The following is a 24,664-nucleotide window of genomic DNA, read 5'->3' as shown; positions in this document are numbered from 1 at the left end:
TGTTGGATTTAAGACCAAATACAAAAGCCAGTTAAAGTAAAATGAAGTTTAAGAAAAGATTTCTTTTATAATAGCATTTAGAAAATATCAAATAGAAATAAACTTAAAAGCTGAAGAACTTTATATAGAATATAAAACATTATTAAGAGAAATTAAAGAAGCTCTAAATAAAAAAAGGAATTTAATGAGTCTATTCCATATTCCATAGAGAATATACTGTTGCTCACAATATTGTAATTAAAGCCAGTGGGAAAAAAAAAAAATAAAGCCAGTGAATCAAAATCAGTAAAGTGATTATGTACTGGGTAGTAACTTTTTATGTAGTTGTCCACTAACTCTGTAGGTACTGTTTTGGCTTTTTACCAGTCTTTGTTTTATAACGAAATAATTTTGAGTTTTTATCTCAATAGACTGTGACCATAGATAAACTGCAAGGAAGTACTGTTAATATATCTACTGAAGATGGTTTGCTGGAAGCCAAATATCTTTATACAGAATCATCATTTCTGTCTTCTATTGCTGGAGATATTACATTAGGAAGTGTTCATGGTAAGATGAAAGAGGCCTAATATATCTCAGACTCCACATAACATAAATTTTAAGAGGTGACTCTTGTTTCTCTGTAGACGAAGAATCTGCCACTAGGAACTGGCCCTACTAGTTAATGGCCTACTAATCATCTTTTTAAAATAATTAATTAATGGCCTAATAATCATCTTTTTAAATAATTAATGGCCTACTAATCATCTTTTTAAAAAAACATAAAATGACTTATAAGCTATTCAATTTTATTTGGGCAAGAAATTAAATATTATTCTGTTATATTTGAAGCTAATAGTAATTGTGATTTTTATTGCATTTCCTTATTTATTTTTTTGCTTTGCTATGCCTTAAATAGTTCTGGTAATTTGTAACTCTTCATATTTTAAAAATGACTTTTATGTAGCATTGCATTTTTGTTAATGACAGTGAAAAGTCTGTACTTAATATTTTGAGTACCTTTTAGTAGAAAGCAATACCCAGAGCAATACTCCAGGATCACACCCTGAGCCGAAGGTGGAAGTTCAACCACTAAGCCACCCAGCCGTCCCTAAATCCATTAATGTTTAATTTCTTTTGCTTTAAGTTAGATATTTATTGAACTTGGGGGGCACCTGGGTGGCTCAGTGGTTGAGTGTCTACCTTTGCCTCAGGACATGATCCTGGGGTCCTGGGATTGAGTCCTACATCAGGCTCCCCACAGGGAGGCTGCTTCTCCCTCTGTCTGTGTCTCTCCTCTCTGTGTCTCTCATGAATACATAAATGAAATCTTAAAAAAAAAAAAAGTTTGTTATAGTTTGCTATTAATAACTTAATACTATTAATAACATACATGATAGTAAACAGATGCACCTTTTTGAGGCAATCATCAAAAAAACTCTAGGCTCTTATATTGATTATTTAAAGTGCTGAAATGGAAACAATTGCTAGGGATAAAAGAGTTTGTTCCTTATCCTTTGTTAACGCCTTTTGTATTTACTGACCTTTAATATGAAGTCTGATACCTTTTCTTGGGTGGTTTAAATTTGGGTCAGACCTAGATCCTCTTTGGGCTGTACTCTCAAGTTGGATTTCTTGAAAGCAGACTCTGAAATGGAAATTAGAGTACAGCACATTTATTAGGGAGGCGTCTTGGGACCAATGCCATACAGAGGAAGGAAGCCCAATTTCCACTGGAGAAGTTGGACTGTGATGCATCCTCAGTACCCAAGGGGAGAGCTCTGAAGCTAGGATTGTCCTCAGAATTGTATGAAGTTGAGGTGAGGAAAGCTAGATCTTTATATACCCATCATTAGATAGATGCAAAATGTCGTAGGAAGAAGTATGATCTTGGGCCAAGACGGCTCTTTTCAGCTAAGGCAATTCCATAAGAGGGCTGACAGCTGAGGGCTGTCTGCCAGCAGCACTCCAATCAGCTAGGAAAGTAAGCCCTCAGGTATGGAGGAGTTCTGGATGATGAATTACAGCATTCACTGCAGTTATATTTATTGATTCATTCAACACAATATTGAATACCTACTATGTGGTATTTTCAGATACCAAGGATACCTAGTTGGGCAAGAGATGACCCCTATCCTTTAAGAACTTGTGGTCTTTATTATTGGTAATACTAGTACAGCAATGAGAAGTAAGAGAAGGGAAAATTTGATACAGTCACCACTGTTGAAAAGCTTCCATGTTATTTAACCCTACATTCCCCATCTGATCCTTGGCCCACACTCCGCTTTGGCTTTTCAGTGGTGGTAAATTTGTGAGAGAGATAAAAGGAACCCTTCTCATTTCTTCATCACACCAGTGCCTGCCACTTTTTAACCACCCTTTAGATAAGCCTATTTCTTCCCTCTACTATGCCAATCTTATCTCCATCCTTGTCCTAAGGGTGTCCTAATGGCATCCTTATCATTATATGGACATGCTACTGGAGTTTGGAGTGTGGAGGTGGGATGGGTACAGAAAAATAAGCAATGTTCTAGCCCTAGTAGGTGAGAAGATCAGAGTCATGGCTAGTGAGAAGAAGACCCTGTGTTTTAGATATGGGGATTTTAGTAGGGAGAGATATCTTCCAAGGATCATCCCAAATTGGAACTCTGAATATATATTGCAGTGAATTCTTTGTTCTAAACGGGGATGGTCATATAACTAATAAATTATATTTTGGCTATATTTAAACAAGCTGGCTTGTTTATGGGAAAATGTGTTGCTACCTCTAAACCTGAATTACAGAAAAAGATTTGGGAAATATATACATTCTAAGACCTGCCTGTCCAGGATTTATTTAGTTTGGCTTCCTTTCTTTCCTTAAGCAAAACTTAAGCTTATTTTTTTTCCCCAAGTAGATTTAAAAAAATTTTTTTCAAATAGATTTTTTAAAACTCAGCATACAGATGTTGTAAAAAGCCCCCCCCCCTTTTTTTAACCACAGGTATGATGACAATATCTGTCTTTTTTGATAGATTTACCAAGTATATGAGTTTGGAGATTTTGATGTCAGTGGGTAGGTGGGTGGCTTGAAAGCAAACATGTATTGAGGGCTTAAGTGGGCCAGGCCCTTTGACTTAATGGACAATTGGCTGTTTACCAATTGAAGAAAACAAAACTTAGAAATGTCTGATTGTTTGTTGTCCATTAGAAGTTAATGTAAGAGCAAGGATATAATCCAGGTTTCTTGACCTTCTAGATGTTTTTAAACAATGTTCAAACAAATCTGTGTAATAGCCATGGTGAATCCAAATACCATCATTGCTTTGAGGGCTTCCTGGCATGCTCTAGAGATGTTTTCTGTAGGCAGACAGTGCTACAACAGAGATGGACTGCTTCAGCTATGTTCTATATTGTAAACTCCAGTTTCAGTAACATTTGTTATGCCTTACAACATCTGGCAAAAAATGTTGATGTTCTTCTGTACAGTGTTCAGGTTCAGTTTGGCTCCTTGGAGATACCTAGGCATTCAGTTCATTCCATAAAAGTGTTGTTGCTATCTTCAATGTATGGTTTCTAAGGGTTCTATGAAAGGAAGAGTGAGCATGAAATTTATCTTGTCTATATTTTCTATTTGTTCATACACCCTGATGACAAACCAATACCCAACGTGCTTAGAGTACTGATGCCCAGTAAAAGGGAGAATGAAAGCAGTAATATATCTTTTCTAACTGCTAAATTGACTCCTTTGTGTAGAGAAGAAAAAAATCTATCCTAAATGTGTTTCCAAATGGAATTTTTAAATATAGTCAACCATATTTTTTCTAGGTAAAAAAATGAGTAAACTACTTGACTAGTAATATTTACTATTTGTAAAAAAATGAGTAAACTACTTGACTAGTAATATTTATTTGTATATTTACTATTTGTCTATTAAGTACGTGTGCCTTCTACTATAAAAGAAACTGGTTTATTCATTGATCCAACAAATATTCCCTGCTGTTCTGGACTGACAATCTAGTAGAGAATAGGTAGTTGGATAGTTTGTGTTTAGCTATAAAATTTTGTGACGGTTTACTCTTTTGATTTCCTTCTAAATTATCAAAAATTAGAGTCTATGTGAATTATATTTTATTATATTCTGCTATTTGAATATTATTTTATAAGAATTCTATTAATGTATATGTAAGATATAATATAATTATATGTATTCTACTAAATATGTTTTTAAAATATAAATATATGTAGTCTCCTGACTCTTTAGAAAGAAACAAAAGCTACCTTGAAATGGTTTACTGAGGGGCAGCCCAGGTGGCCCAGCGGTTTAGCGCTGCCTTCAGCCCAGGGCCTGATCCTGGAAACCCAGGATCGAGTCCCACATCAGACTCCCTGCATGGAGCCTGCTTCTCCCTCTGCCTGTGTCTCTGCCTGTCTCTGTCTCTCTGTGTCTCTCATGAATAAATAAATAAAAATCTTAAAAAAACAAAAAAGAAAGAAAGAAATAGTTTACTGGGATTGGTTTTCATTTATAACATAATTTGAACAATTAATCAGTTTTTAATATGTAAGCATACTCATGACAATTGTTTTAGCATTTTATATTTAACTTGTTACTATTTGGAGTAAGTGATTAATTAATAAAAGTGTACTTTAAATATTTAGATTCCCCATGTAACTTAGGGTCTTATTTTAGGTTCTTTGGGATATACATTGATAAATAAATTGCTGTGTATTAGTTCTCTCATTTTCTCAAATTTTTCTCATTTAACTACTTTGAATTTTAGAAACTCACAGAAATAAAACTCCATTAGCTATACAAGTACAGTTGACAACTTTGATATCAGAACTTCATAAATAAATGTCCCAATTTGCTTTAAGAAATGACATGTAGTCACTGGTAAAATTGTCAAACATCTGCGTTGTGAATTTAGGAAGTAAAAAATAATATAAAATTTCAAAAGAAAAGCTTTTATTGGGATAAATAGAACTTTTCATGAAGTTCATGAAAATGCTTTGTTTAAATTCTAGGATTTATTGTTAAGTCTGTTGTAAAGTTTCAGTCTGATTTTCATTTGGACATATGATACATTATGTTAATGTTGACTCTGGACACTTAAAACTTTTTTATATGAATACTAGGAAGGAATTACTGCTTGCTTTGTGGTACGGAGAGCATAAAATTTTTTTCAGGATTTAGATATGTGATATATGCAATATTTGGGCTCAGTTCCAAGTCCAAGATGGACTTGGCTCTCTCTGTAAGGGTGATGCTGCCATCTTTATTGTGTGGCTTCTAAGTTTCCACCAAACGAAGAGAGATCAGAGATTCATGGGAAAAATTTCAAAAACAAGCTGATTCTGCCATATATTTTTAGCCAGAATATCTTATTTTTATTTATTTTTATTTTATTAAGATTTATTTATTTGAGAGAGAGAGAGTGCCTGCATGCACACAGGGTGGGGAGGGGAAGGGGAGAGGGAGAAGGAGAAGGAGAGGGAAAGAGTCTCAAGCAGACTTCACACTGAGCATGGAGCCTGAGCCAGGGTCAGTCTCACAACCCCAAGATTACCACCTTCACCAAAACTGAAATTTGGGCACCCAACTGACTGCACCAGCCAGGTGTCCCTAGCCAAAATATTTTAAATGACTTTATCAAATTGCAAGAGGCTAAGATTGAGAGTTAGCAGTATTTTAAGGCAGGAAAAAAGCACACAAATATTAGTGGGCAGTGGTAGTCTCTTTCATGTTTTATATTTATAACTGATCTTTCTCAAACTTCTATGAATTCCTCCTTTTTCCACACCTTGGGGTATTCTCCAGGATTTCATCCTGTTTTATGGTTCTTTTGCTTCTTTCTTTTTCTTGGACATCTTATATGCTTTGAGTCTTAACCACTCCTATATTCTGATAATTCAAATCTCTGTCTCTAGCTCTGACTGCTGACTTATACATCCATATCCTTGAAAGACATAGCTAATTGGATCTTTACAGGCATCTCAATCTCAACATTTATAACTTCTTTTATCCTACTTTTCCCCACTTCCCCAAACCTCATCCATATGTTCCTCCTCCTCTATTTACATTTGCAGTTCTGATATTACCATGTACCAAACTGCCCAAGCTAGAAATCTTGAACTTCTCCTAGATTCCTCTCTCATCTCCCACTCATCTAATTAATCACCAGGTTTAGGTAGGTTTTATCGCCTAAATATTTCTTCAATCTGTCCCATCTTTTTCTTTCTAATTTCTACTATTCTCTTTAAGATTCTTGTCACCTCAGACAGCCTAGGTGGCTCAGCGGTTTAGTGCCGCCTTCAGCCCAGGGCGTGATCCTGGAGACCCGGGATTGAGTCCCACGTCGGGCTCCCTGCATGGAGCCTGCTTCTCCCTCTGCCTGTGTCTCTGCCTCTCTCTCTCTCTCTCTCTCTCTGTGACTATCATAAATAAATAAAAATTCAAAAAATAATAATAATAATAAAATAAATAAATAAATATTTTTTAAAAAAAATATTCTTGTCCCCTCTTGTTTCAACTCTAGCAACAACTTTCTTCCAGTCTTTGCTTTCTTCAAATCCTTCCTCCTGACTATAGCCTATGGTTGTTTATTAGAAATGCACATTGAACATGGCATTCTCTTATTCAAACTTTTGCAGTTGCCTGAATGACCTGCCTAACTTTCCATTTCCCTTTGAACCCTATGCTTTGCCCTCCAGAATTACATAATCTCTTACTTTCCCATATATATTCTTACCTATTTTATACTTTCAAGTCCTTGATCAGAGCCTTTGACTATACTGATCATTCTGTTGATAGTTTTCTTAAAGTGCTTTTCCCATCTTTCTTTACCTCATTGACTTTTATTAATGTTCAGGTAAAGCATCCTCTCCTCATCTCTGGCCTTCCATTGACCCATACATTTTTGCCTAATTGTAAGTTCCTCAAGAGCAAGGATCATGTTCTTCTGTTCATCTGTGTATTCTAGCATTTAGAACTGTGGCTTACAAATAGCAAGTGCCTCCCATCCTGCTACCTGTCCCCCACCCCAATACAAAAAGAATTTAACCTTAAAGGATATTTGATTGCTCTGTTTGGATTATTAGAGTATATGTTTTTTAAAACCATAATCACATTTCTTTTAGTGAAGAAAAATAAACTCATGTTCATCTCTAATTGATAGCTTATCTTTTCTTCCCGCCCTACTAGAATGAAGAATTACTAGCTAAGAAAAGCAGTATGTTTTCTCAAACACTGGGATTTGTGGAGAAGTTGCATAACTTGAGAGTAAGCATACATGGTTATTACAGACCTTATGGCATCCGCTTTATTGAAAAGAAGGCTTTTACAAAAATCTCCTCTCAAATAGTGATTTGTTTATTGGAGACCAAATAGGTAGAACCAAAATACAGGAAACTGTGCTAGTATTGGTTGAGTTGTGTCCTTTTAAATAATCTGCCATATTCCACAAAGCATTTGAGGTAAGAAGTCCATTTTGCATTTTATAATGACTTTGGAATATTTCTGTTCCACTATGCTTTTACTGTATAGAATTCTTAACATTCGAGAGAGATGTAATCTGAGACTCTAGGTGCCACTGTAATATGAACTAGTCTTCATTCTTTTTTTTTTTAAATATTTTATTTATTTATTCATGAGAGACACAGAGAAGAGAGGCAGAGACACAGGCAGAGGGAGAAGCAGGCTCTGGGGATCCCTGGGTGGCTCAGCGGTTTAGCGCCTGCCTTTGGCCCAGGACACGATCCTGGAGTCCCAGGATCGAGTATCATGTCGGGCTCCCTGGAGTATCATGTTGGGCTCCCTGCATGGAGCCTGCTTCTCTCTCCTCCAGTGTCTCTGCCTCTCTCTCTCTCTCTCTCACACACACACACATACATACATACATACATACATACATAAATATCTTTTAAAAAAAAAAAAAAAAAGAAGAAGAAGAAGAAGCAGGCTCCATAGGGAGCCTGATGTGGGACTCGATCCCAGGACTCTAGGATCACGCCCTGAACCGAAGGCAGACGCTTTAACCGCTGAGCCACCCAGGCGTTCCCGTCTTCATTATTTAATAGATCTAAAACTTCTATCTTATGGATTTAAGAACCGTAACTTTGAGATCACTTTATTTTCATGATGAGCAGTAATGCTTAGCTTTTGAGAAACATGTTTTCCTTAAAAAAAAATATAGGAAATATGTATAGAATTCATTGAGACTAGTATAAGATAATAAAGCTTTTTTGCCTTGCTGAGTGGGCACCTGGGCCCACTAGCTAAATGACTATAAAACTGTCATAGTTCTTTTTTTTTTTTAAGATTTTTTAATTTACTTATTCATAAGAGACACAAAGAGAGAGGCAGAGACATAGGCAGAGAAGCAGGATCCCTTGAGCAAGCCTGATTTGGGGGACTCAATACCAGGACCCTGGGATCACAACCCAGGGTCCAAAAAAGGCAGATGCTCAACCACTGAGCCACCCAGATGTCCCTGTCATAGTTCTTTACTAATAGTTAAAATCACAAAAATCAGTGTTCTACTTCATTTTATTTTTGAAGTGTTCAGGAGGTGGAAACAATAAAGAGAATTCTGAGTAGAAGTTTTTACTGTTTCACACTAGATTAATCTCCCTAAAGCATGGTTTTCTTATTTGTATCCATCTTGAAATTCTTCACTGACTCTTTGAATTTAGGATAAAGTCCATAGACTAGTACCCCACAGTTCTTCTACAGATTGCTTTCCAAACTAAATCTGAATATTTAAAAAATCATTCAAATCAATTTTAAAAATCATTTAAAGAATGATAATGTTTTCTGTGCACTGGGTACTGAACAAAGCTTTTTGGGTACTGTACAAGGCTTTATATAATGATAAATAAGAAAGACATGATCCCCATCCCTATAGACGTGCCTAATTGCTTCAGCTTAACTGATTTGCATAATTTAAATATAGCATGTTTAGTTCTGCCTTTTTACCTTTGTTTATGTAATTCTTTTTTCCAGAAAATCCTTCCCCTTCAACATATTCAAATTTTATTCATGCTTCAAATCTCAGCTCTGGTGATATCTGCACTATGTCTTCTCCTTGTCCACGTCAGGTCATTTTAGTCTCTTTCTTCTGAATGGCCATAGCACCTAATACTTATTGTTCACTTTTGACTTTCACTTATAATTATTTATAAATACCAATTTTTAATTTTTTATGTATGTATCTCCCCAGATACCCTATAAGGCTTTGGATGGCCAGGCTGTCTCTGGCTCCTCCCCTAAATGATTCATGTCCCTCCCACATGCAAAATATACTCCCTTCCAAGTTTCCTAAAAGTCTCATCCCATTAGGTACCACATCAGAGTACAGAATCTCTTCATCAAAATCAGATCAAGGTGTAGATGAGGCTCCTCAAGTATAGTTGCTTAAGTACAACTCAATAACAGTTTCTCGAAATCTGAAGACCTGTGAACTAAAGAGACAAGCTATCTAGCCTCCACATCTCCCCATGCACACTGCTTATACACTGATGGGACAGGTATAGGATAATTGCTATAGAGGTTCCTGTTCAAAAGTGGGAAAATGAGAGGTACGAAGCAGTCACTGGTCCATAGTAATTTTGAAATTTGGGTGGGCAGACACTGGAGTTTCCTTGATTATATCAGAAGACCTGAGAATAATTTCTTAGGGTTTCAGGCATTGTCCTCTTGGATTTTGTTCCTCCCTTTGAGTCATCCTTACTTTTTCATGAAATAAAGCATGTTTTTGCATCTAAGTGGTTTTCTTAGCTTCCTGACAATAGAATTTTGGAGGTCCAGTGGTCTCTTTTTACTTTGTACTGTTCAGTGTTCTTTTTAGTTCAGTTTAGCAGTGTGTTTGCTGTTGTTATTCTCTCAAAAATTTTGTCAGCCTTCTGTGAATCATGTTGGGGTTTATTCCATAAGATAAAAGCCACATCTAAGAATCTCTTAGGAGATATTGAGGTAAAATGTACTCAAGCTTTCTAGAGTGTCTGTTGTTTGATTGAGAGGCTCTGTGAAATAATACCTTTAATTTTTTTAAAGGGCTTTTAGTATAATTAGTACTGTGAAGTACCACTTTTGACCTTTCTGGGGTCTTAAGAAGAGGTTTTGCAGTCACCCCTCAGCTTCATTTTAGGCCATGTACTGCCCTGGATTCAAACTTTGTTTGGAAGCTACTCCTGACTTTAACATCTTTTGCCATTTTGAGAGGCTGAGAATTTTCAAAACTATTTGTGTCCTGGTTTAGTTTGTTTGTTTGATTCGCAGCCCTTTCTTTAGATTAGTTTATCTCTCTTCTCTTGCATTTTACAGTAAGTGGTGCAAAAAACAAAACAAAACAAAAAACCTACACATAACACAACACTTTAACCTTGCTTGGAAATTTTAGTTAAATCACTCACTTCATTAAATTACATTTCCTAGTTTCCACACTACTGAAGATAATGGTGGTGTTAGGTTTCTGCAACTACTAAACAGGAATTTGCGTTTCTCCAACTTCCAAAAACATTTTCCTCACTTCCTCCTGAACCCTTGTATAAAGAATACTCAAAGTCCAACTTTCTACTAACTGTCTGTTCAAGGCAATTTAAGCTTTCTTTAACACGTCCCTCAAAATCTTTCCAACCTCTACCCACTGCCAAGTTCCAAAACTACTCCTAAATTTTTAGGTATTTATAATGGCAGCACCCCATGTTCAGTTTTCAACATCTATACTAGTTACTTCTAACAAGTTATCTCTAAACTTAGCAGCTGAAAGCAACAAACATTTATTGTCTTAACAGTTTGGTTAGGTTAGGAATCTTGGTGTGGCTTAACTGGATCCTGTCAGCTGAGGCCATGGGGTACATTTGAATATTCCACAAAGGGACAGTCTGCTTCCTAGCTCACTCATGTGGTTGTTGGCAGGATTCAGGTCAGATCCTGTTGGACAGAGGCCTTTTTTAGTTCCTTCCTAGTGGGCTTCTTTTATGGGGCAGTTGACAGCATGACTAGCTGGCTTCCCTCAGAGCAGAAGAGGGCTGGCAAGACAGAAACTGTTATCTTTTTGTAACCTAAAGCAACATCCGATCACTTTTGCCTTATGTTCTGTGTTAAAAGCAAATTATTAGGTACAGCCTATACTTGAGGGGAGGAGATTATACAAGGGTATGAATACCAGAGGCAGGGATCATTGAAAGCCATCTTAGAAGCGGTAGGATGTTTGGCCACTAATTGCATATGATGGTGAATCTGCATTTACTGGGTTTGAAAATTGGAAGAGAGTGTCTAGAACACACCAATGAAATAATATTTACATAACACATTTAAAAGAATCTTTACAACCCTATAACTTACTGAGACTTGAAAATAATTTTAGGAGCTTAATTTCTTTATACAAACCAACTTTTATTCCTACACAAATGTACCCCTTGTTTATATCTTCACATGAAGTATGATGGAGTAAAAGACTTTTTAGAGAGATTTTTGTAATCAAAGTACATCTGACTGTAGGACAAATGATCAAGTGCTTTGTTGGCTTTTTCTCCGTTACTGATATGTGACCGTATTTACAGGATGTAAGAAGTTAAGTAAATGAGGTCGCTTGCCTTGGATATTTCTGAGATAAAAGTTATTCCTGTACCTTTTTAACGTAGTTCTGGTATTCCAGTAGAAAGCCATGTTACTTACATTTTCAGTGCAGTGAACTTAGGTGGTATGACTCTAGGAGTAATTCTACAAACATACACACATATGAAGAAAAATCATACTAATTTTGGTATTAGAAGAAAGAGGCTGAGAAGAATGATTGCAATATCCTATACTTGTCCTGGAAAATGTATTTTCATCAAAAGACAGGAACCTCTGAAACCTTTTTCTTTGTTAGTCATACTGCGGTGTGTTCATTATTCCTGCCCCAAACTCTAACTCTTGGCACAGAAATGACTTTAACAGGCACGGCAGAGTGGCCTGAAAAATAACAGTAATAACTTTTTTCCATGGATTATTTTAGTATTAGTTGGTTCACAGCTTGAGTGATCTGGTAAATATAGTGATGTTTATGCTGAAAATACATAGTACATTTAAGTAACTTTTTCATTTATGCGTTACAGAAATATCCTTACATTTCTTTCATGTTTCCCAGAAAGTATGGTGGTTCGTTTTGTAGTTATGCTAGAGAAGCTTAAGGTAGAGTAGAGGAAAAGAGTTTGTATAGATGACTAAAGCTAGTTATTTCAGAGTTGCAGCTAAATCTCTTAGTAGATTTGTAATAGAAAATTTGTCAACAATGTTATCAAATAATATGGATAGCCAACCGTGTTTTACTTTTTTAAAAGATTTTATTTATTTGTTCATGAGACAAAGAGAGGCAGAGACATAGGCAGAGGGAGAAGCAGGCTCCTCACAGGGAGCCCAGTGGGGGCTCTATCCTGGAACCCCGGGATCACACCCTGAGCCAAAGACAACGTTCAACCACTGAGCCACCCAGGCATCCCCCAACCATGTTAGAATACTATACAACAGCTCCTTTCTAGATTATCCCTAATATATAAAATTGTCTTTTCTTTTTCCTTTACAGGTGATATAACGTTACAAAGCAAGATGGGAAATATCGTAGTAGGTATGTGCTAAGCTGCTGGTTGGTAAATTTTGCATCCTTTTAAGAATAGCTATATTTGTGATATTTTATTAGGGTAAATAAAATCTGAAATTTAGCTGACGAATCTGATAGAATCCTGATAATGGAAGCCAAATATAGGCAGACCCATTGTATGAATACATAAAATTATTTCTGGAAATTCATTGACTCATCATCCTATAAATAATGTATAATTATAGATTTGGCATCAGTAAGAATAAAGTTAGAATTCTGACTTCACCACTTTGTATAAATGGGCTAATTACCTTCTCTCTGTGCTTCAATTTCCACATCTAAAAAAATAGAAATAATACTAAGTACCTATCATTTAGGGTTATTGTAAGAAGTGAGATCATATATTTAAAGTACTTCACGATGTCTGATGTATGGTAAAAATTGAATAAATAATAGTCATTTTTATTATTGTTCTAATCCTAAGTCAGAGCTAATAGTGGCTAATGGTACCTTAGACCTCATCACTACATGTGATTCTGCGTCTGTGGGAGAAAAAGTTCAGATTTCAGAGATTTTAGATAGTTTTTCTCCTTCCAAATAGCACCAAGTGGGCAAAGGCACACTGAACCCTAAGAATAGTGGTGGTTTTTAGGCCTTAAAGGATTGGGGGTGGGGATGGGAAACTAGAACCTTTGTGGGAAAGCTGTGGCTTATTGTCATTATCAACGCCCAAGCCTCCTGGCTTTGTCCTTTTTGACATTTTACATTTTTCCTTTCTTTGTATTGATTGAAATAGTAAACATGTTCATTAGTTCTTTTCACTATCACTCCTGAAGTTTCTGGCTAAAAGTACATACCTTTTTAAAAATTTTAAAGAGGGCAGCCTCGGTGGCTCAGCGGTTTAGTGCTGCCTTCAGACCGGGGTGTGATCCTGGAGACGCGGGATCGAGTCCCACATTGGGCTCCCTGAATGGAGCCTGCTTCTCCCTCTGCCTGTATCTTTGCCTCTCTCTTTCTCTGTCGGTCTGTCATTCATAAATAAATAAATAAATACATTTTAAGGGATAGTATCTTTTATGTTCAGTGAGTGATTAAGTAGAAAATAAAGGCTTCTTAAGTGGTAGTTATAAACCCTTTTACCTAGGACTTCTGGGTGGCTCAGCGGTTAAGCATCTACCTTTGGCTCAGGGTGTGATCCTGTGGTCCTGGGATCGAATCCAGCATCAGGCTCCCTGCATGGAGCCTGCTTCTCCCTCTACCTATGTCCCTGCTTCTCTGCCTGTGTCTCTCATGAATAAATAAAATCTTTTAAAAGTAAATTATTTTTTAAAAAAAAGAAAAAATCATTTTAACAAGACATGACAGAAGGATTTACCTGTTTCCAGTAATCAAGATTTACTGTTGACTGCTCAGGCCATTTCGTCAGAGCACACATCTTGAGATGGTAAGGGAACTTTCTAGTGTGAACAAAAAGGTACACTGGTGAGAAGCTAAGCTAGCTGAGGAGAGAAAATGCTAGACAGAGTGGAGTTTATAGCAATAAGGCAAGAGGGGAAAAAGAGAATATTGCAAATTGGGAGGCACAGAATTTCAATACCAACTAGAAGGCCCTTTAAGCAGATATGAATTTGATGAATACTTATGATTATAATATGATAATGCTAGTGTTATTCTTGGATGGAAATATGGGAACAAAACGGACAACCATTCTTTCTAAAATTGGAAATAAATGGTTATTTATTTATACTGGCAAAGAATAGTAATAGGAATGAAATGAGCAGTAATGTACGTGTTTGAAGATGGTTTCAAACTCTGTATAAATAACTAACATTATAAATTCTTTTTAATTTTCCATATGAACTTTTCCCCACTATTAAGTACTAGAGGGATTTTCAAACAAAATGTTTTATTTTTCTTAGATAAATCTCTGTCTACTCAAAGAAAATGACCTAAGTCCAATGTTAAGAAATATATTATAGGGGGGATGCCTGGATGGCTCAGTGGTTGAGCATCTGCCTTTGGCTCAGGTCGTGATTCCGGGGTCCTGGGATTGAGTCCCACATCGGGCTCCCTGCAGGGAGCCTGCTTCTCCCTCTGCCTATGTCTCTGCCTCTCTCTGTGTCTCTCATGAATAAATAAATAAAATGTGTGGGTTTTTTTTTAATATATTGTAGGGGCGCCTGGGTGGCTCAGTCAGTTGAGTGTTGGACTCTTTGTTTTGGCTCCACTGGTGATCTTGGTATCATGGGATAGAACCATGTGTTGGGCTCCATGGTTGGCAGGGAATTTGCTTGGAGAGTCTCTGCTTTCTGGCCCTCCCTCTGCCCTGCCACCAGGGCATACTTGCTCGTACATGCATGCTTGCTCACTTGCTCTCAAATGAATAAAAAAATCTTCTAGATTCTAGAAGTAGTTAACCCTTTATATTTTCTTTAGCAAAATTTAAATCGAGTCCGTGGTTTTAGGTTGTTCTTAAAAATCCACAAATATGTGAAAGTAAATAAAGGTTGAATTCTTATTTGGTAAATGTGGTTGATAAATTTAGGGTTTTATTTTGGAAGAATCTTTTAAAATAAGAGAAAATGTATACATTTGTTAAATTATATTTTGATCTGTTGTGGTGTGGAGAAGCATGAACTGTAGAAGTAGATTTGATTGTGAATTTTGGTCCTACCACCTATTTGCTGTGTGAGTTTGATCAAATTAATAAGTGTTTCTGCATTTGCATTTTTACACATAAAATGGATATCACTTAATATAGCGCAACATTGTTAAGATATTGAATAGCATAGTACCTACTAATAGCCTACTGTTGACCAGAAGCCTTAACCAATAACAGAAACTGTTAGTTAACACATATTTTGTATGCCATATGTATTATATACTATATTATTATAAGTAAGCAAGAGAAAAGAAATGTTAAGAAAATCATAAGAGAAAATACATTTACAGTACTGTACTGTATATTTATCCAAAAAATTCACGTATGAATTTTTTCAAATTCCTAACAGTTCAAACCTGTGTTGTTCAAGGATCACCGATATAAGGTACAGCCCAACAAATGGTAGTAATTCAATAAACTATCCTTCTCTTTCCTCTTGGAGTTTATTATCTATAATATAAAACTTGTAAGCCACTATGTTTTAGCCCTAATTATGAAAGAAATGTTTATTTCATAAATTCCTTTCTTTTAGTATCTATATCAAGACTTTGGAAGAAAAATATAAATTATGTCTATATTTACTGCCTCAACATTGTGTTAATATTTGAAGACAATCTTGTGTGTGGCAGTAACTAGTCAACATCTATTTGTTGAGTGCCTGCTCTGTATCAGGAACTCTTTTAGGTATTAGGAAATATTATGGTCAACAAGACATAGTCTCCGTGCTCATGTTTGGCCTGAGTAGAAAGACAATAAGCATGTAAATAACCAAAGGTAACTTCAGATTGTGCAATGAATAAATAAGAGGGTAATGGAATAGAGAATGAGGAAAGAAAGCTATTGCGTTTAGCAATCAGGAAGAGTCTGAAGAAGGGACATTTGAACTAAAGCCAGAATGGGAAAGAGGCTCATAAAATTCTGGATACAGAGCTCCCCAGATAGAGGAAAAGCTGGTGCAAGCCCTGAAAATGGAATGAACCTACCATTTTCAAGGTATAGAAGGAGATCTTGTGGAGAGTCATGGGAAATGAGGTAAGTGAGGGCTAAATTTAGATAGAGCCTTATAGACATTGTAAGAATACGGACTTAATTCCAACTACAACAGGTGTTAGCAGGAGAGTAATATATAATTTATATTTTGAAAGAGCGACTAAGAGCTGTTGTTTTGTAATGTACTAGAGGGTATAGAAGTTGAAGCAGGCAACTAGAAAGCTTAATTTGTTTATCTATACTGTTGATGGATACCTGGGCTGTGTCTAGTTTTTGGCAATTGTAAAAAAAGGTTGCTATGAACATTTTTAGACAAGTCATTTTATGGAGGGATATATGGATTACATATATATAAATATATGTGTACATATGTGTATATATATATATATACACACACACATTTTTATGTATGTATTTTTCTCCTCTTGGGTAAATTCTATTCCTAGAATAGAATTGCTGATTTGAGTATGCATAATAAACTACCAGATAAACTACCCCCAAGTTCCATTTCACACTTCCTCCTACAGTGTATGAGAAGTTGTTCCGCATCCTCACCAGTATTTTTATTGTCAGTCTTTTAATTTCACCCGTTCCAGTGTGTGTACAGTGGTCTCCCTATATTAATTTACATTTCCCTGATGACTAATGATATTTAGTACTTTCTCATGTACTTATTGGTTATTAGTATATCTTTTTTTTTTTTCAGATTTTATTTATGTATTTGAGAGAAAGAGTGAGAGCATGAGCAGGGAGGGGCAGAGTGATAAACAGACTCCCTTCTGAGCAGGAAACCAGACATGGGATTTGATCCTGGGACTCTGGGATCATGACTCCACTGAAGACAGACCCCTAATCAACCAAGCCACCCAGGCGCCTCTCTTTCTTTATGAAGTTTTGTGTTTTGTTTGTTTAAAGATTCTATTTATTTATTCATTAGAGATACAAAGAGAAAGGCAGAGACATAGCAGAGGAAGAAGCAGATCCCTTGCAAGGAGCCTGATGTGGGACTTGATCCTGGACCCCAGAATCATGCCCTGAGCTGAAAGATGCTCAACCACTGAGCCAACAAGGCGTCCCTCTTTTTGAATATTTTGTTCAGATATTTTGCCCATTTAATTTTCAACTGGATTATTTATCTTGTTATTATTGAATTGGAGGAGTTGTTCATATGTTCTGGGAACAACCCTCCATCATATCGTTGTTTTTCCATATTTCCTCTCAGTCTGTGACTTGCCTATGCATTTTCTTAATAGTGTGTTTTGATGAGAAGATTTCCATTTTGATAAAGCCTAATTTACTGATTATTTTCATGGTTATTGTTTCCTGTGTCCTGAGAAATCTGTATCTGCTTTCAATCATAAAGCTGTTCTCTTATGTTTTTCTCTAGCATCTTTAATAGTTTCTGCTTTTGCCTTCAATCTATCTCTAATTTTTGTGTTGCATGTGCAATAAGAATCAAGATTTGTTTTTCCCATTTGAATGTTTTAGTTATTATATCACCACTTGTTGAAAAATCTTTCATTCTCCAATGTATTACTTCATCATCTTTATCTAGAATCGTGACTGTATAGTTAATACTTTATTATTATATTAATAATTTGTTTTATCTGGTTTTACATTTGGTGATATTTTCAAGAAATTTGTCTATTTTGTCAAATTGTCAAATTTGTTCACATACTTATGCAAAGTATTCCCTTATACTCCTTTTTATGCCTATAGGATGTGTAGTGATATTTCTTTCCTCTTCATCCCTGATATTGATAGTTATATTCTCTTTTTCTGGATTAGTTGAGACTTGACTTTATAATTTTGTTAATCTTTTCAAAGAACCAACTTTTCATGTTGTTAGTATCTCTCTTCTTTGTTTTCTAATGTATTGATTGATTTCTGCTGTTTATTTTGTTCTTTCATTTACTTTGAGTTTCCTTGCTCCTCTTAGTCTAGCTTCTTCAGGTAAAACATTAGGTCATTGATTTCAAACTTTTTATTTTAGACTTTTTTTTTTAATATTAGCATTTAAATTATAAGTATTAAAAAGCAATATATTCCTCACATTTTGAAATATTGCAATTTTTTTCTTCCATAATTTGGCTATTATAAATAATGATGCAATAAACATAGAGGTGCATATATACCTTTGAATTAGTGTTTTTTAATTAAGTTTTTATTTTAACTGTATTCAAATGCCAGTTGGTTAACATAAAGTGTAATATTAGTTTCAGGTATACAATATAGTGATTCAATATACTTCCATATATTACCCAGTGCTCATCACAAGTGCACTCTTTAATCCCCATTGCTTATTTCATCCATCCTCCCACCCACCTACCTCCACTCTGGTAACCCATCCGTTTGTTCTCTATAATGAAGAGTCTGTTTCTTGGTTTGTCTCTTTTTTTTTTTTCCTTTATATAGATCCATGTATGGATCCAGCATAGATCCATCCTTGTTGCAAATGGCAAGATTTATTTTATTAGTTTTAGGTGTACAATATAGTGATTCAGTAATTCCGTACATTACTAAGTACCCATCATGGCAAGTGTACTTCTATTCCCCTTCATCTATTTCATCCATCCCCCACCTCCTCCCCTCTGGTAACCATCAGTTTGTTCTGTATAGTTAAGAGTCTCTTTTTACATTTGTCTCTTTTTGTCTTTGTTGATTTGTTTTGTTTCTTAAATTCCACATATGAGTGAAATCACATGGTATTTGTCTTTTTCTCACTGTTTTTTTTTACTATCATAATACTCTCTAGCTCCAACCATATTATTGTAAATGGTAAGATTTCATTCTTTTTTCTGAGTAATATTCCACTGTATACCACATCATTTTTATCCATTCATCTATCAATGGACATTTGGATTGCTTCCATAATTCAGTTAGTGTAAATAATGCTGCACTAAACACAGGGGTGTTTTTATCCCTTAGGATTAGTGTTTTCATATTCCTTAGGTAAATACCTACAAGTGTGATTACTAGATCATATGGTAGCTCTTTTTAATTTTTAATTTTGCCTTCTTTTGAAGAATATTATCACTGGGTATATAATTCTGAGTTGACTGATTTTTTAAAGTATAAAAAAATATAAACCAGGGTAAAAGATAAGTAACAAACTAGAAGGATACCTGATATATATCCATACAGACATATAATCATGGGGGGGGGGGGTGTATGACAAATGAGAATAAAAGGAACACTCAGTGACAACATGGATGAACATGAACAAGCAGTTCACAGAGAAATAGTCAATATACATATACAATATTGTTCCATCTAAACCATAAACCATAAATCAAAACCATCTAAAAACATAAGCAGCCATGACTTAAAATACTAATAAAATCAATTGGTGACAAAGTTACAGTGAAACATGGATTCCTATCAATTGGTAGTTCAGGTGTGAATTAATTAACCATTTAGTAGGTCAATTTGGAAATGTATATCAAAATTGGAAGTGTCTACATTTACTTTGCTCTAGCATTTCCTCTTTTAGAACTTTATCCCAAGAGGATAATCTGGTGAGAATATAAAGATATATGCATTAGGATATTCATCTTTCTGTTTATAATAGAAAAATAGTGTACATTTTAAGTTGTTTCAGTAAGGGAATAATCAAATTTATTTGGTACATTTGTAAAACAAAATATTAGCCTTTAACAATATAATAACCTGACTCTATAGTTTACAACATAGACATATATTCCTGATACATTTTTTAAGATTTTTATTTATTTATTTGAGAAAGAGCCTGAGCAGGGAGCCTGATGTGGGACTAGATCCCAGGACCCTGAGATCATGACTTGAGTGAAAGGCAGACATTTAACCAACTGAGACACCCAAGTGTCCTTGACATTTTTTTTTTAAAGATTTTATTTATTTATTCATGAGAGACACACAGAGAGAGAGAGGCAGAGACAGGCAGAGGGAGAAGCAGGCTCCATGCAGGGAGCCCGACGCGGGACTCGATCCCAGGTCTCCAGGATCACGCCCTGGGCTGCAGGCAGCGCCAAACCGTTGTGCCACTGTGGCTGCCCTAACCTTTTATTAAATGAAAAAAAAAAACAACATAAGACGTGTGCTATTATTTCATATGTATATATTTATAGTGAGTATTAAATCAGAAAAGGAAAGGAGGGAGAAAAGAAGAGAGCAGAGCAGAGCACAGCAAAAATTACCCAAAACTTGAATTCAAAGTTGTTTGGGTCCTGTTATAAATTTCTTCTTTTGAATATATCTGGACCTAAAAGTCACTGATTTGTGGAAATACATCCCATTTCTCCTAACATTTGGAACAGAAGATGTCATACAGTTTCTCAAGAACCCACTTGTGCTCCTTTATAAGAAAACAAACATTGCTGATTTTTTTGTTTAATAGGAACGTACAGCTTAAGAGGTTAAACCAAAATGTGATGACATAATCTAAGCAAGTCAGCAAAGTCCTAGGTATCTATTTGATAAAAATAGTGAGCAATCAAGGTCAGTGAAAAGTTAGAACTGCCCTGAGACAACTTTTTTTCATTTCTAAGCAAGAATTTAATATCTGTATACTACTAAAACCTTAGGGAAAAGAGCTGATTTCAGTAAATTGGTAAATCTCTTTGTCTTAAACAGAATTAAATTTTACTTTTGGGAGGGGGGGTGGGCAAGGAAGAGCTTATTTCCTCAAACCAAAATGTTTTGCTCTAGGAATCAGCAGACTCTGTAAAGGGCCAGATATTAAATATTTTTGGCTCTGTGGGCCACACAGTCTACCTGTACTATGCAGCTCCCTCATTGTAACACAAAGCAGTCATTGACAATGCACAAACAAATGGATGGGTCTTGTTCCAATAAAATTTCATTAATAAAAACAGGAGGGCTGTAGTTTGCCATCCCTGCTGTAGAGCCTAAAAACCTTGTTATGAGTCTGGCAAAATTTTGGATATGATGCCTTAATCCCAAAGGTGAAGTTTCTTGATTACTTGGCTTTTGTTTTTCATAAAAGATTTGCTAGAGAGATTTGAAGGCAACTCTGAATCATGGTAACCTAATTAAAGTCTACTGAGTAACTTGGATTTTGAGGAATTGAAATTGCTAATAAGCAAATTGGTTACAAAGAAACAAAAAAGTGATTTGTAGGAACCTGAGAGGGAAGTTTATTAGAATAGCAGAGACTTCAAAATATTGGAATAGGTAGTGAGAAAAAGTTATACATAATATTATCAAGTTAGAATATTAGGAGACTTGAGATGATTTAGGTATTATCCTATCTGATAAAGGAAAATAGACAAAGTATTCTTCCTATGATTCCTTTATTAAGAAGAATATAATTCAGGTAAAAGGAATGTAGATAATATAATTGATCAGCTTCTTAAGTATTACCTTATCAGTCATTTGGATTGTGTATATACATTATAATATGCCTCCCCAAACCCCATTCTTCCTAATTTCTCTCTCAGAAGCTAAGTGCTGTAAAAAAAATTTTGATTATATATGTCAAAACCGTGATTTTCTTTAGACTCCTATTTCTTAAAATAATGTCTTTTTTTTCTGGAATACCAGATCATCCATTTAAAATGAGTCAACAGGGGCACCTGGGTGGTCAGTCAGTTGGGGATCTGACTCTTGGTTTCAGTTCAGGTTATAATCTCTGGGTCGTGGGCTAGAGGCCCCTATTGGACTCTGCCTTAGTGTGGAGTCTGCTTGAAGATTCTCTCTCTTTGCCCCTCCTCTCACTAGTGAGTGCTCTCTTTCTCTCAAATAAACAAATCTTTAGAAATAAAATAGTCAACAGTAGAAAGCAAAGCTTGATAGTAGATGACAGTAGCATAGGAATGCTTAATAGAGTTGCTCACCTAGCCTTACTTTCACTGCCTTATGTTGTCTCTTTTGGAAGGCATTGCCAGAAGCCATGTACTGGTGATTTTATCTTTAAAAAAAGAATATCTTTATATTTGGAGCAGGAGGTGGCATGGTTTGCCTTGTGTGTCATTTGTAAGCCCAGCTTCCTAATGCTCCCTCCCTAATGCAGGATACTGACTTAGAAAGCTTTACTTGAAATAACCTTATAATTCTGGCTTTGTATATCCTTTATGTTCTGTGTATGAAATTTGTTCCTTGTAATTAGTGTAGCTCTGGAAGTTGTAGGACTCGAGTTGCAGAAATGAAGAAATACCTTTTGTGTTACCGTATCTTAGTATCTACATGTTGAAACTTGAAGTTAAATGAAAAATTGAGAACTTTCTGAACATGTTTGATTTTGAAAGAATTCTTTCTTATCTGAGAGTTTGGAATTTTAGCCTTTCAATTAGTTTTTATTCTCTATTAGACAAATGTATATTACAAATGTATGGGGTTTTTTTGGTTATGTGTTCTGATTAGCTAATAGTCAACATCAGTTTTACCCTACTGTGTGTGTAATTTTCCAGGAAAACCCACTGGTCTCTGTGAGACCAACAAGATCCTTGTCCAAAATTGTGAGGATAGAAAACTCTCACAGAGAGCCTACTTATTCCAGACACTATCTGGACTGATAATTGCTGTTTACTTCTTAACCGCCCTCTAATGCATATTTCCCTTCAAGCTTCTTCTAAGAGCTATAGAATTTCTCCATTATGTGAATTTCCAAAAAGTAAAATTTTATAGAGGAAGTCTTAATTTGACTCTTGGTAATTAATTTTTAGTTCCAGTCATTTGTATTACAGAAAACAAAAGAAGATTAGTGTTTGTTTTGCTACATAGCTTTTCAATTATCACTTTTGCTTTCTCTCTTGAAAACATATCTTGAGGGTTTTTTTGTTTTTGTTTTTGTTTTTTCAGTCTCCAAGGGATGGACCACTATCGAGCTCATGACTGATAATACAAGGATATAATTACTCAGTGGCTTAGAATAAAATTATTTAGCCTTTGTTTATTTCCCATTGGATTGGGGGGAGAAGTATTTATTAGCTTCATGAAAATCTTGTGTAGTTTTTCCCCTAGAGACAGCAAGAAATCAAACATGTTTCACATATTTTACTTTGTTCAACCTGGGATAATATACACATTGTGTAGTCCACATTTCTTTTTAATTGTAATATATTTTTACCTGGCTTCCTTTAGGATGATTTAGTAAGAGATTATATAAAAGGAGTTTCTGTTGGTAACTGAGGAGAGAGATAATCATCTTTGCCCAACTATTCTATGTCATTTTTTATCACTAATGGCTTAATTTCCCAGCATGAGGTTTACTTTTGAACTTAGAATTAAATAAATTGGGTCCAATAAAGGGCAGTTTTTAGTATACATTATAGATAAGTATTATGAATTATCTTGGGGTCAGATTTTAACCACTTTATTCCCAAGTTGCTTTGTTTAGGGTCATTTAAAAATTGAAAGAAAAATGTCTTGTATACAAATGTTTTTTCTTCACATTTTACTAAAAGTATAATTTTTGGCATTATTTTCACCACACTCCCTAATTTGTTTCCACTTTGAAGTAGTAAAGTTCCTGATAAAATAGGCTTTTTAAGAGGTTTTTCATATATATATGCGCTTTGGCCTTCTCAGGGCATTCAGACAGAATATTAAAAGTTCAGTTGTCATGAGGAAGAAGCAGCTACTTAGTACTGACTCTCCAACATCATTCTCTTACTTCTTTATCTCTAACTTTGTTAGCTTTCCCTTGAACTTGAAATGTTGGCTTTTTGAAGACTGGGGTCAATGATGACAGATTTGAGTGTCAAACCAGAACCACTGTAATTATGATTTTCTTCTCCCAGCTGAAAAATACCTGTTCAATTCCAGAACTTTGAAAAGAAATATTTAGATATAAACAAGCTTCACCCACTCTTTAAGTGACTCCTTTTATCTCCATTTCTGTCTCTCTAAGAAATGCAACAAAATCTTATCTAGAGTAAGTGTTCACTATTAGCAGTACCTTTTTAGCACCAACAAATTTGCTAAAAGGAGAAAATATAGGATAGTTTTGATTTGGGGGCACCTGGGTGGCTCAGTTGGTTAGTGTCTGCCTTCAGCTCAGGTCATGTTCCCAGATCCTGGGATGGAGCCCCACATTAGCCTCCCTGTTCAGTAGGAAGTCTGATTCTCCCTCTGCCACTCTCCTGCTCATGCTCTCTCTCTCAAATAAATAAATCTTTAAAAAAAAAAGTTTGATTTTTGTTAACTTTGCTATTCTCTGTATCTTCATGAGATAAAACTCTTTAAATATTGAAAGTTGATAATAAACTAAATGTATCAATGGTGCCTAATAGTCTTGGCTGTCAAGGATCCCCTGCTTATGTACTCTCCTTTCTATATATTAGGTTGCAGAGTAAGGATTTTTATCAATAAGTTATGCAAGTTACTATGGACATAGGGATTTTTTGTTATCTAGGTGTAGATTTGTAGATTTCAAATTCTTTCATTTTAAAGTGAAAGATGGCATAACTATGGGGAAAATAAAAACTTTGCAAGACTCTTAGTGCCTTATCCTACTGCTGAAGTGGATGGA

The 24,664-nt window shown here is 35.4% G+C and overlaps 1 protein-coding gene across 3 annotated transcripts in view; it reads left to right on the top strand.

Moving 5' to 3' along the window:
- The window catches only part of FAM185A (family with sequence similarity 185 member A), a 56,435-nt gene that overhangs the window by 16,722 nt on the left and 15,049 nt on the right, over positions 1-24,664 (top strand). For all 3 annotated transcript variants that reach the window (XM_041773800.1, XM_041773799.1, XM_041773798.1), the window contains exons 4-5: positions 411-549; positions 12,528-12,569. In XM_041773800.1, coding sequence (XP_041629734.1) covers positions 411-549; positions 12,528-12,569 — 181 coding nt within the window. The remainder of the gene's footprint in view (positions 1-410; positions 550-12,527; positions 12,570-24,664) is intronic.

The sequence above is a fragment of the Vulpes lagopus genome, chromosome 11 (assembly GCF_018345385.1).
Source record: "Vulpes lagopus strain Blue_001 chromosome 11, ASM1834538v1, whole genome shotgun sequence".
In the NCBI taxonomy this organism is placed as follows: domain Eukaryota; kingdom Metazoa; phylum Chordata; class Mammalia; order Carnivora; family Canidae; genus Vulpes; species Vulpes lagopus.
Note: the sequence above shows the minus strand (reverse complement) of the source record. Positions and strands in the feature narration are given on the sequence as shown.